The 14,399-nt window shown below is 39.1% G+C and overlaps 1 protein-coding gene across 3 annotated transcripts in view; it reads right to left on the minus strand.

Moving 5' to 3' along the window:
- Positions 1-278: 278 nt before the first annotated feature.
- Positions 279-14,399, minus strand: part of RUBCNL (rubicon like autophagy enhancer) — a 241,673-nt gene continuing 227,552 nt past the window's right edge. For all 3 annotated transcript variants that reach the window (XM_078657323.1, XM_078657322.1, XM_078657321.1), the window contains exons 11-15: positions 13,253-13,491; positions 10,639-10,700; positions 6,168-6,321; positions 4,546-4,636; positions 279-859 (exon numbers count right to left, since the gene is read on the minus strand). In XM_078657323.1, coding sequence (XP_078513449.1) covers positions 690-859; positions 4,546-4,636; positions 6,168-6,321; positions 10,639-10,700; positions 13,253-13,491 — 716 coding nt within the window. In that variant the 3' untranslated portion in view covers positions 279-689. The remainder of the gene's footprint in view (positions 860-4,545; positions 4,637-6,167; positions 6,322-10,638; positions 10,701-13,252; positions 13,492-14,399) is intronic.

Genomic DNA, 14,399 nt, shown 5'->3' on the forward strand with positions numbered 1-14,399 from the left:
CCAACCTGCTTCCTCCTATCCCTGAGTTTAACCACACATCCTAGCTGTGCAAGATTGGTTATCAAACACCCTATTGGGATTCTGAAATAAATGCTTGCATACTCCCACCATAGAATACTTCTGTAAACTTTGGCATCTTTTTATTGGTTGTGACTTACAGATTTTCCACACCTTATGCGGTCTTTCGACACACTGTCCAAGTATCGCATCTCTTTATGATATAACACTGACATTTATCTATTAGATCACTATATAATAATAAGCAAAGCAACCAAAGCTTCAAATCAAATTGTTTGTTTTTAATGATGTGCTGGCTTATAGGTATTCTTTTTTTTTCACTTCAAATGTGGGAAAATAGGCATAGGTGGCTACATTCCAAAGATGGTCTCAGAACCTCCAGACAGATGCATTTAAATAAAAGTAGATCTATAAAAAAATAGACATCAAAAACTCCAGACGTGAAATTTCAAGTAAACAAAAGGTGCATTCCCCAAAATAAGGAATCTGTGCGACAAATAATTTAAAAAACATCTAAAAGTATTTTTAAAAAATTCACAAAATGTACACGTTTGGCACTTCAGCCATGCCAATGTCCAGAATAACTGCATTAAAATATTCCTTTAAACAAGGGAATGTTTAAAACAACAGTATTGCACATATGACGAGAAGGAATTGAACTGGCTCCTCTGTTAAGAGACATTCCGACAAGAATCCATGTCCCCGGGTCTGCTCTGTTGGCCATCTTCTTCCACAGAAAATGTAGGTGCACTCAAAAGTCGTTTCCTGGCCTCTATTCGCTGACATTTTGGGCAGTCTCCCTCCGACTTAAAGCACCGTTTGTGAAAGCAGGTTTTGCAGACTGAGGAACAAAAACAGAAGTATGGAGGAAAAAAAATCAGTAAAAGAATATAAATTAAAAAAAGCAACATAAGGACCAGAATTATATTGGACGGCCCTGGTTTATCTGGTACATTGCGGCTGGATATTATCAGCAATGGAAAGCGTAGTCTGAATAGTTTCCAAACATTAAAATATAGTCATGGAACGCTGTAAAAAGGTCTGAAATCATGCAGCACAAATTAGTTTTCTATAAGAACTTACAGAAATCAAAACTTCATAACGAAGTATGTCTTACCAAAATATATATATGAAAACATTTAATTGAGACCATCCAAACAGTAATGATGTACAAAGGCAAAACAAACATTTAGGAACTTGAGGTGTATCATATTATTAAGTAAGATTCCTTGATGCAGTGTTATTTACATCTATTTTACATCTATTTTAAGCTTGAACCATTTATTTAGTGGTCTCAAAGAGCCCAGGTAGCTTATACAGAGAGAGGCATTGAGCTCAGCTGCCACCTCCCCGCCCTTTGTCTCGGGTTGGAGTAACTGCCCCTCATCACATTCATCAGCTATTGCTTGATCTCCACTGAGGTTCATGGCATTTGGTGCACTACCAGAGCACCAAAGTATATAGGTACGAGCAGAATTTTAATATGTTTTGGAAGTCATCATAAATACTCTTCATTTCATTATTTCGTTCACTCAGTAATTGTTTAGTGGCTAGTTTAGTAGTTGCAGTACAACTGTTGGAAATGCAATTTTACAAAACTTTTGTGAATGTTATACACAGTGATTAACTTGCGCATCAAGGATATCTTTTAAAATGCATTTTATCTTTGACAATTTTGGCAGTAAGAGAACATGGGAGAAATTGAAATCAACTTTCATATGTTGCCCTTTCATCTCTATACCATGACCAAACTCTTTCACAGAAGGGCTTTCTCCACCAAGACTCAAGAGATCCAGATCCAGGAGAGGGAATGGTGACTCAATGGACATATAGAATAAAGTTTAAGAATATGATTTTTCAGAACTGTTGTATTTCACATTAGATCCAGCAAATTTCGGATCCAGAAATCTAGTTTGAAATATGAATAAAAACTATTACCAAATTTAGTTCACTTTGTCCTACTGAGACCTTTGATGTGCAAATCACAGACTTTCTTTAGTAGGTACATTAAACCACTAAGGTACCCTCGCTATTTAGGAACTCTGGAATCCACGAGGAACACAAAAAGAAAATCAGTTTCATACTACACGATACAGCAGTTCTGAAAAAATATCTTCAGAACTAAATTGATGGGTGTTTTTTTATGGCACATTTTTTCAAATTCTGCAGAGAGCAGGATAAGTGGTATGCCTTAGGGGTGGGCGGAATTTGCGTAATCGCGTTACGCAAATCTCAGTGAAACAGTAAAAAATCTCCGCGAACAAGCAGAATTCCTTGTTCGTGATGCTTTTTTACTGTTCGCAATCGCTGTTTGCATGCTTGGGGGATATATCTCGCGAACACGCATTCTGAGAACGTGAACAAGCAAATATTTTGCGAAGTCGCAGAACGCAGAATTTTGGGCAATTTCGAGTTCTCAGCGGAACGCGAAATTCCGCGAGCAGAACGGAATTTACTGCCCAGGCCTAGTATGCCTTAAATGTTCATTCTTTTTCACTCCTGCCCGTCACCTGGCCCAGTAACATAGATGTATAAAAAGGATGAACTATAATTTAGTTTAACTATTCGAGCATAAATCAGAAATGAATTCGCTTTTAGCAATGTTGACTAATATGTGGACATGCATCTAGGGTTATCTGGAAGTGGATGCGTGCATGCAATGTTGCCTTATGAGTCTTTAAATCGGTCTGTGTATGTACTACAACAAAGCTAAGCCCAATGGCCTGTCAAAGCACTTCAATCGGTTGTCAGGTAAAAAGGTAGTCATGGCTGGCATAGGAAGAATATTATTTCAAGGATGAATGAATTATCTCATCAGGAATAAAGTTCTGTAGTCAATAAAAAGCAAGTACAATGAATGAGTAAAAGCACTTCTAAACCGTAAAAGATGTTTTTAAACTACAATTCAGCACAACTGTTACAGTACAAATGCAAGAAATACACAAAATAAATATAAAAGAGAAGCATCAGAACAGCTTTAATTTCAATCATTTAAGAGTCTTTGTGGATCCACTAACACATTTTGGGGTAAATGCATTTGAGATGGGAAAGCCAGCATTTAAATATTAATCTTTTCTAGCCTACTATTCGATTAATCTTGTATTCACCTTAAGACACTTACCAGTACAAAATTTTAACTGACAGACTGTACGTTAGTAGGCTAAACATTTAAAGGTGGCACATTGTGAGGGCACATTTTGGGAAGGGCATTCTCATCTTTTGCAACTTGGTAATGGTTGTATGACGAATTCTCAAGTGCATAAGAGTGTAGAGTTCAGCTTCTTTTCAAGTTTCTCTGCTGCTACTTGGAAACTTTACCACATCAACTGTGATTACAATAAACACAAGGGGGCTGGTTCTCAAACTGCCCTAATTAGTACTTTTTTGTAGTTTTATTACAAAATGCAATTCACAAACTACGTCCAGAGATTTACCGCTCTGCACTCCCTATACTCACGAGTACGGAGTCCTAGACCAGCCTTCGGACTCTCTGCTTGCAAAGAACTCCACTCACAAGGATAGGGAGGGATAAGTTGTAAAACTCTGCACGTAGTTTGTGTATGCCGTAACTTAGTAAACACACTTCATGTGTAAGTTTACCTTTTAGAATCCGACCCAAAGGGGTTGAAGGGACAGAACATTCTCAGGAATCAGCAGCTGTTTATAAAGTAACTTTCTCTCTTCCACTTCTACTCTGATTTACATACATCTTTACTACCACTCTTGGGGCTAGATGTATAAACATACCCGTTTGCGATTTCCAAATAGCGATTTTTAAGGAATCTCTATTTGGGAATTACAAAATGGCATGTATGTAGAAATTTGCTATTTTTTAGCGATTTCTTAAAATTCCTTATTTGCGATTAGCAAATTGCTAATCGCAAATAAGGAATAATTTCCCATTCATTTCTATGAGCCAGGAGGCCCATAGGAATGAATGTGAAATTATTCGCAATTTGCTAATCGCAAATTGAGAATAATTTCAAGGGTGCAGGGGTGTCTCACCCTGCTGCACCCCTGAAAACGACATGTGTGCGCGTATGGCGCACATACATGTCCTAAGGGCATGTATGAGCGTCACATGGCACCTTTACAAATTGCATAAAGTGCATTTGTAAAAGAATTCGCAAATTACCACCAACTACAAGTTGGTGGTAATGTGCGATTTCTTAGCCAAAATTCGCTAAAATGAAATGTTTCATACATAGCATTTAAGAAATCGCAATTTCTTAAATGCTTGCGCAATGTTAAGGAATCGCAAAATTTGCGATTCCTCAATATTGCAAACTTTTTGCATGATACATCTTATTTCCCGTTTTTCTTGTCGCAAGTGCTGCAATTTTGCGAATCACAGCGTTTGCGACAAGAAAAAAGCTTGATACATCTTCTAGCACGATGCTGGAGTTAAGAAATTGGTCTGTTTGGGAATACTTGCAAATATCCTTGTCAAACTTACTTCTTTCTTAGTCCTACATTAAAGATAACACCGCTCATTGAAGATTAAAGGTTTGATATGATGAGACTTACCATTACATTTTGTAACCACTTCAGTCTGGAACGGAAAGAGTACCTCCGAGCGATGGCAAAATTCGCAGATAAAACCCTTGGCTTGGCAGAGCTGTAAAGAAAAACAGACTTTGCTCAAATGTCTCCACAGACTAATTCTTGCCACTTCACAATTCGAAACACAGTATTTTAGGACTGTGGACTTCAATAAATCACCCTCTATGTACTGGCATGTGTAACAATTGATTACACAACTGAGACACGTTTGCAAAAAATTATTTATACCATTTGGGGCCTACTAAGAGGTTCCCTGATACAGATACGTTAGTTCACACCCCTGAATAAAGGAGATGTGTTAACTCAGAGGGTGTTGAATTATTGCACCCTAAACAATGAGGAATTACAAGAAGAATCTGTAATTTAGTCAGGTTTCCTATGTAATTCCCCATTATCCCACTCAGTTTCTCTATGCGATTTCAGCAGCTTGAGAGATACACGTAAAAAGAAGTCCAGTCTAAAATTACAGGCCTCAATGTTCACATGCATCTGCACCTAGAACAAGAAACTGTGCAGGCTTTTCGCATTAGACCTCTCGGTTGCCAAAGGAAGCATGGAAATGTACAACGGCATCCCGTCACAATGGCAAACAATGATCAACCAAACTCCCAGAGAACAACACACCGCTCTCTTCTATAGGTATATGGAATTTGCAGGACGAAGCCACTAGATGTAAAACACAAAAATAAATGATGCATTTCCAGCAGAGAAACAGCCTTTAAATTACACCTATTACCACGCATGTACGTACTAGGCATGAACCTTTACCACACAGGCAAGTATTTCAACCTTCACCATACAGCTTTGCCACGCAAATAAGTATTTTTTTAAACAATAGAAAAAAAAGTGGTTTAAGGCTGGATAGAGGTAAAGGGAGGTAAGTGTAATTTTAGTGTTAAAGGGTGGGTAGAGGTAAAGGGAAGAAAAAGTAATTTGACGATTTAGAGGTGGGCGGAGGTAAAAAAAAAAAAAAAAAAAAAAATTATATATATATATATATATATATATATATATATATATATATATATATATATATATATATATACACACACACACACACACACACACACATAAAAACATACATGCACACATATGCAAGTACACAAAAATGCGTGGTACAGGTCCATGTTGTAATGTCACGTGTTGTAATGGTTAACATGTAGTATTATTTGTGCGATAATTGCATGCATGGTAATGTCATAACTTTCCCAGTCAGCGTGATAACCATCTTTCCTCAAAAGACGTGTATTTTTCTCTATCACAGTTTAAGAGCTTAAGATACTACATTCAGCATTTAATTAAAGGTAAAGCAAGTGTCCGTGCATTTGGAGCACAGTATTCTGAAGCAGAGCTGCTGTACATAAGAGTAAACCACCACTGTGCCCATAGAGAATCAACCAAGGTGCCCATATATTTTTTTTTATCTCAAATTAACACAGACAATGTGAGTATGGGACCTGATTAGGAGGCTGTGCTCCATCAGGACAAGAATGTGTAGAAAGTTACCTCCTAAAAACTCTTTAATTCACCAAAAAGAAATATGATCAACCAGTTCAAGTATTCAGTTTGCAAAAAGTTCTTATTACCTCACAGCTCTGAACATGCACCACAGATGTTTTCACAAGATCTTTGAGCAAAGGAAGCAAAAGTCCTCGTTTCACTTGTACAATGTCGTCCAGTGAGAACAGGTGCTGCTCTTCAGTCAAGTTACAGGACACTTGATCAAACTTCTCCAATGTGCTGTAGAGTTTAAAAAATAGGATATTCATCACAAATAGTTTTGCACTAGCCGCCAGTTATCAAAAAAAGATGCAAATTTAACATTAGATGGCTCTTAGCCTGAGGTTTAAAGAATTACATTTAATGATCCATCTAGTGAAAAAACATCCAGGTGTACGAAGGAGCCCAATTAGGGCTCATCAACCAGGTACGGCTTAGTTCCATTGACAGTGTACACAGGACCCACATCTGTGCCTACCCGCCCCACTGTGTCATTGCAATCAGCTATACTTTGCTGACGAGTCCTAATTAGGGCAAAACCAGTCCTAAGTTGCTTGTGGTTCTGGTTCACGGAGAATCTGGCCTGGCAGTTCGGGCTGGACTGTTCCCACTGGATTAGGGTGAAGACTGATTTGCATGTGACTGGGTCCAAACTGAGGTGGCCTGGTGTGCAAAATAACAATGGACTGGGATGTGGACAGACTAATTGCTTGTGGTGAGATTCATTCAAGCATTCAATCAATCACTTTAGTGTGTCACTTTAAGAGGGACGGGTGTGCCCAGAAGTGAGTCGCATGCACACTGTGCCACTGGAACCAAGCTATAACTGTCTGATGAGTCCCAACTAGAGAGAAACCAGTCCTAGGCTGCTTGTGTTCTGGTTCAGGGAGGATATGGCCTGGCAGTTCAGGCTGGACTGTTCCACTGGAATAGGGTCATAACTGATATGCATATGGCTGGGTTTACTCTGAGGAGGCATGATGCTCAAATTAAGGATGGACTGGGATGCAGCTAGAGCAATTACCAGTGGCTGAGATTAATTCAAGCATTCCATTCATCACTTTCTGTATACTATACATTAGTGTCACCAGCAGGAAGGAGACATGCAAATAACTTATCAGTCAACTGCATTAGCTCAAACTACAGTAAACAGTATATTGGAGTCCGACTTAAAAAGTGTGTTAAATGATACACAGTAGGGGCTTCACAAGGGGATGGTCATGCCAGACAAATCAGTGAAAGCAGATCAAACAAGCAAGCAACTACTATTACTCTTATTGCTCAATGAAGCACATCTAATTGGATCCCCCTTGTATTCACTTCCCCCAAAATCCTCAATGCCCTCAAAGTCACCATTCACATCTTTCATCTGGTCAGCTTCACTTCACACGACAGCTTCTCTAGCTACTGAAAAAAGCCACCAATGACTAAGACAACATCATAACTTTTGTTGAAGTTTTATATAGGGCGACCTCAACCTGAAGGTATTGGAGCACTTTACATAAGAACCAGTGACATTACACAAGGACACATTCATTTTTTTGTAGGCGCGGGGAGATTAAGTGATTTGCCCAGAACCACAGGATGTTGAGTCAACACAGAGACTAACACCTAGTTTCCCAGCTCCAAAGTAGGCAGCTCTGGCCGTTGCGCCACATACTCTCCCTTATTAACCCATCACACACTTACCCCTCATCAGAAAGCTAAAACAGAAAATAGCTGCACAACTATCCCTCCGGATTCAGAACATGCTACATGTTAAGCTGACTGAACTTCCAGGCCTTTGACAGAGCTCTGCTCAAAGACAACGGGGACCACTGCCTACTGGTCCTCTTCAATTGTTTGGTAGCATTCAATGCATTCATCTATCAAGATCTCCTCCCACCTTCCCAACTGTTAGCAATTATTTAGTGTGAACAGTGAACATATACAAAATCAGAGCAAATACCAGCAACATTTGAAGTACCAAAGAAACAAAATAGTCTCCCCTGAGCTTCAACCTATATAAAGGAGCTTCTCAGAGTATGCCATGACACACAAGTTGACATACACGGCTCCACAGGCAATAACATCCGCCCAGCCGAAGACTGCCTACCCCAAACCCCAATCCTGCGGTCACTTGCATTAAATTAAACTCTACAAAGGATCACGATCCTCACCACCATCAGTTTCAAAGAAAGGCTGAGCCAGGAGCGTCTCCTTGATATGACGCTAGATATATTAACTGAACCGCAATTTGTCACAAAAACAATCACGGAGGGTCATCTTTGAAAGAACGGTCTCTTTCAGCCTCCACATCACCCAAGAAAAGTTTGAAAGCCTGGTACCAGCTATTCCTTCCCTGCAGAACAAAACCCAACCCTTCCTGTACTAGATCGCAGAATGAACACGTAAGCCATGTATCCGAGATGATGGACGGTACCCACAGAAAGGCATCCCAGATTCCGGCAAGGCCTCTTTGAACAGTTTCATATTTTAGCACCCCACCTCTCCTCCCAAGTGTACTTTGACCACCTCAGTGGCAAAAGTACCACCAGATCAACACATACCCAGACAGAACGCCCTCCACAAACGTGCATCATCTTTGAGACAGGCAACGACAACACAACAACACAGTGCTAACAAGTGGGAAAGCACCCCCCTTCTCTGTAGGCAGATACTGCATCCAAAGCCATAACATTTTAAGAACAGAAATCCAGGTGCAAAAAAAAAAAAAAAAAAAAAAAGAAACATTGAAAAAAAGGAGTTATCAAGCCATGCTGCTGCCTTATGTCAGACTTGCTTCCTCTCTCCTCCAGATCAGAAAGGAGCTGAAAATGCATCAACATCTTTGAATAAATGTTCTAGCTTCGCTGTCCCCGGATACCCCGGGTGGAGCTACGATGAAATCTCTGGCACAAGACCAACTATGTAAACGATTGTGAATCATCACCTCCTGCCCATAAAACCTAAATCGTGTTCTTTTGTTACATAGTTCTTATTCTTTGCGAGTAAGGAAATGAATCATTAACAAAATAAAGTGCTTCTTTTGGGAACAGTGTTTCTTTGGGTATTAACCTACCCTTTTGTCTAAGAGTTATTTGGTCGCCCTATTCTTGGATGAAGGCAGAGCAATGGATCTTTAAAACAAGGAAGGGGTTGAAGCCAGTTGGTATAAGATGGTTTATAAACTGGCACGGTAAGGAGTCAGTATATGTGGACCACTTGAAGAAAAGAGTTGGAGAATGAAGTGCTCTTGGAATCTGTTGCTGGTAGGCCTCAGTGAACTGCTTAGGAGAAATTTTGAACTCTAGAAATTGTAAATGTGGATCTCATGACTGTTTGTGTGAAAACATACGAGATCAAATTAACAGCTCGGGTCTGATACGCACAGTCATCTCTCTAGGATAGAGAAGTATTTATATATCTGTAGCAGTCATGGAGAAAAATAAATTTTAGAAACAAGAAAACTAGAATACTGTTCAATTATCTATATGTTTATGTACTTTCAATCTGGACTGATCGTCTGCACATGATGGTATTTGCCAAGTTCTATTTAAGGTCGTAATGTTTTAAAATGTTAAAGCGACAATGCCCCATGACAACATTTTTTATTAAAGAAACCACCTTCTTCAAATATTGTAAGACATAGGACTCTCATCTTTGTAGAAACCCAATTCTTCATACACTCACCATTAGTAAAAAAATCGGACGTCCAGGCTTGAAAACCATAATTGTATCACAGATTGCCCATCAAGCTTTTGTAAGGTTTTGTGAATAACCAAAAATGGCCAAATCTTCACAAATCATAGACCGTGTATAATGTGTAGAAATATGCATTATCGGGGCTTTAAGTGGGCCGGGTCTCACCGGTGCTGAGCACTGGCAGTTTTATTTAAAGAGGACCTCGAAACGGGTCTCTATCGGGCTCTGTTTTGTGTCCTGGCACAGGCGGTCCATTTTTCCCCGCACTGCAGTGACAGTAGGCACATCATTTTTGCGTGCTCACGCTGCTTACTTCTCACTAGTGAAGCAGTTATGGCATGACGTCATGCCAGTTGAGCGTTCTAGGGGAAGGGAAATCCTTTAAAGAGTCATTTTCTTTCTGGATTTCCCTTCTCTTTTTTAAACTCAGGAGCAGCAACACTGTTGTGGTTTCTAAGTGGAAGCTTTTTCTATATTATATACAAGCCATAGTTGCTGGTTATTTATCTTATGCAACTAACAACCATTGACAAAGCCAATAGTCCTGACTTGTTGTAGGTATGATTTATGAAAGAGCAAAATACAAGTCAGGCAGCACACTATGATAAACACAGATCTTCAGCTAACGTGTTTTATTCCACGCCCTTCAATACATTGGCCACGCCCCTTTGAGACAACCCCCTCCAGTTTTTTTTCCATACCACTTAAAGCCCTGTGCATTATACACCTATTATAGTATTAAAAAAAAGTCCAACTAACTATTCTGTTAACTCCCCCTCCACCCACCTCTGTGTAGAAGATTAATCAAATTAAAAAAATGAGTATTTTAGGAGGCAACTTATTTTTTTTTAAAGCAACCATGCAGGCTATTACCTTTCAGCGAATCTACAAGACTTCAGCATTTTCTTTAAGTGGATAAGTTGTTCTTGTTGCTCCTAAAATAGGAAAAATTAGGAAATTAATAAAATACACAATTATTACTTTTTTTAAATGTACAAAATAGGACAATTGCAAACATTCATTTTAATACACTTTATTATATAACTGCAAAATGTTAAAGGGCATGTCTGCAAAAACATTAGGGAGAAAACGTGCAGTAGTATACAAAACTGCATTGCCTCACAATTGTAACCCTATTTATTTTTTTAGGCACATGAAAAGATACCCCATCTCAGCATGCACTTAAAGTTATATGCATTTTTTCAATTAGATACAAATTCTTGGTTATGCGTGCTCGCTGAAGCTCGCTACAATACACCGGTTTTTATCTTTTTACAACATCACAGATAGGAAGACCTTAGTCAGCCGTTCCTATGCTTGTTATCACTTCCTGTACAATGTTTTTGGAGAGTTATTCCAGAATGCTTGCTTTTCTATAACATATGCATCCTTTGTCTTTTTAAAATCTTTGAAAGCCTAATAAAAACTGAAAAAATTGAAAGAAAAGAGAAGTCTACACAAGGCTTAAAAGTTTAAGGCCTACAATGAAAATCCTGGAGGTGGTAGTTTGATAAAAACTGCACTTACTCTAGTAGGAAAGGACTTGAGTAGCAGGTGCTGTACTACTGAAAAGCACTAACTTTCTTTAAACCTTGCACTCAGATATCAAAGTAGACCACTAGCAGATAAACGATTGAAGGACATGTGCCTCCATGTTGAAATTCCGAGACGCCACTGGTATCTGTGCAAATTTCGGCATCTTCAACTTGACCAATCAAAGGAAAACTGGCTCAAATGGGATTAAATTGGAAGATTGTTTGACTTTGTAGAATGGTAATGCCCTGACACAACAGATGCTGTAATTAACTGTCACACTGCGCACAGCGTGAATGCATTTAATGAAGGGATTTAATTTAGCTTTACAAATGCTTTTGTGAGTTGAGTAAAGATAGGACTACACGGTATTGTTCTCTTGACAAATAGAAATTCTAAATAGTGGGTGGGAGACACACTGAGGTGGGTAAAGTACCACTGGTAAATTTCAAGCACTGAATTTCTTCTCAATATGTTTCGGTTATCTACCCTATAGCTTATCTTCAACATATAGCGATAACGGAATCCCTGAAATCTTCAGCAATAGAGTGAAGCCCTGCATCTTGATGCACCACTAATACCTAAACTGAGGACTTAAGGACAGTGACCACGAAAGGAATGGCATGTCAAACTCCAGAGATGGCCATTTGTTTTGAATCATCATGCAACAAAAAGTATTTAAGAGCAAGAAAAGCAGCTTTAAAACATATGCGGGAAATCTTCTAGTGTTTATATATATCAGATATCAAAGTAGACCACTAGCAGATAAACGATTGAAGGACATGGGCCTCCATGTTGAAATTCTGAGACGCCACCAGTATCTGTGCAAATTTCGGCATTTTCAACTTGATCAATGGTTGGAATGAGTGGTAATGTTGTGCACACTTTCGTTTTGGAGCTCTACATCCTACAAGTGCCACTTTGAGCCAACCTGATGGATGTGTCTCCATCTCTTGTTCACAAGTATAACTAGTGTTATTCTTACTTGTGCGGAGTAACATTCATAAAACCTCCCAAGAAGGCGGAGGATTACTTATACAAAACAGGCATCGATCAAAGAGTATCGTGGGTATAAATATGAATGAAGGTGGTGACAATCGTAAAGCGGACTTAAATTATAAACTCTCAACCATCCGATCCATTGACTGCCTGCTGGTCGTGTCTCAATGAAACTTGAAGGCCTCGTAGCTGGCCCTTAGAGCACTGTATGGTTGGTGGTCTCATTTAAATTGCTTATTAAACCTTAACAGCCGTACCAGCACAGCCCCACATTCTACATCAGCTGTGATCGTTCTAGTCTGAGTTGGAGTAACACACAGTGTACCACATTTTACCACTTTAACTGCTCTCGTCAGAGTTGGCCTGTGATCAATATGGTTGTACAATTTAGAATAACTAACGTGCATAGAAGGATCAGTGCTTTTTAGTTGGAATGATCTGGTTTGTGGAAGTACCAAGAATGTAGCGTGCTTGGCCTTCAGTTTTAGATTTTATCTTGGCTGACATTAAGCATTACAACTCTTTGGTGGTGATAGACAGCCTAAATTATAAATACAGTTTAGGATTCAAAATTTTAGCGGTTTGTGTTTTTTTTCTATGAATGCCAGGAGCGGAATGAAAGTAAAATCTCTTGCAGCACAACAGTAAATCAAGATTTCACAGAACTGAAAGATAGCATCTAGAAATGATAAAGATCAAAGACATAAAAATGCCTTGATAATTTCTCATATCCCTACTTTCAGTTCCGCGCTAAAAAAAACATGACCTGAGCTACAAGTGTAAGAAAGAAACAGTGGGAAAAGTTAGAAGACGAGAAACTGGTTCTATGATACATGTAGGGTGCATCTAGAAACGGTTCTGACAAAGGATTAGGTCAACTTTACTGTTTTAGCATGGACCAGTAGGCACCATAAGTTAACTGCACCCCACATCTGTAAAGGAACAGGATACCTACCCTTACTCTTTCCAGTTCCTTTACTTTTGTATAAAGGTTTGGGTTGATGGAAAGCACATCGAATGCAGGGCTCAGCCATATGCTTTCTATGAGCTGCTTGGCAAAGTTGGAGACACAGTACTTGCTGAAATCCCACTTCATTAATATCCGCGCTGGAATGGAGGACTCAGCATAGCTATGGCAACAGTCGCAGAAATATTTCCCAAGATAGTCACAGTACCGGAGCCTCCTGTTGTATTCTGCATAAATATAAAATGTCCAACAATTAAGGGCTGTCAGTTCGTTCACAGTGAACTCTTCTGCAAAACTCAAGTTCCAGGATTCGTACACACATACTCAAGTCATAATTTAAAAGTGCAGCGGTTAGAAGACACACAACATGAACACATGTTCACATGGGGCAGGGCCACTGGAATTATGCAGCAAGGGAGGTCCAAATTATGTGGCTGGGTTGATTAAATTATGCAGCACAATGCAGCACATTTTGTGACAGTATTAGCACATTTTGTCATTTTTACACATATTAGCACTATGTATGGGCAAAGGTTTTTCTTAATTGGCAACAGTTCCACACCCAAACCAGCTAATAAGCAACACAAAGGTGACCAGTCAACCTTCAAGGGACTTCCTCTGCCCAGCAACTTGGGTTGCTATGCTTTTAGTAGCTTTTGATCCTTTTGAGCTAGGTACATTTTATTTTGTTAAATCTGCAGAGTATGCAGCAGGTGAAGGATTATGTCGCAAATGTGGCATATCCAAAATTATCCAGAAACGCATTCTATCAGAGGCCCCGATTATAGGGTTCAAAAGAGTATTTGATATAAAAAGCAAATTAAAACATAGCTTTCAAAGCTTCTGAACCACAATCCTGCAGTACTGAACGGAAAGAAGCAATTTCAAAGTGTGACAAAAATCACAGATATTCACAATCAAGCTCATTGGTCACAGGAGAATAACTTATAAGTAACATATGTTTTACTTACTCTCTAGTTTACAAACTATTTTATGAATTAAGTTAAAATGAAAAACAACTGGCCACAGTACTTAATTGTGCTTTTGTAATGCAGCAATGGCATATCACTAACACACACACACACCTTTTCCGCAAGCTCCCCAAATCAATCAAAAGAATGTCAAAAGATCTTCT

Source organism: Lissotriton helveticus, chromosome 8, assembly GCF_964261635.1.
Source record: "Lissotriton helveticus chromosome 8, aLisHel1.1, whole genome shotgun sequence".
Taxonomy (NCBI): Eukaryota; Metazoa; Chordata; class Amphibia; order Caudata; family Salamandridae; genus Lissotriton; species Lissotriton helveticus.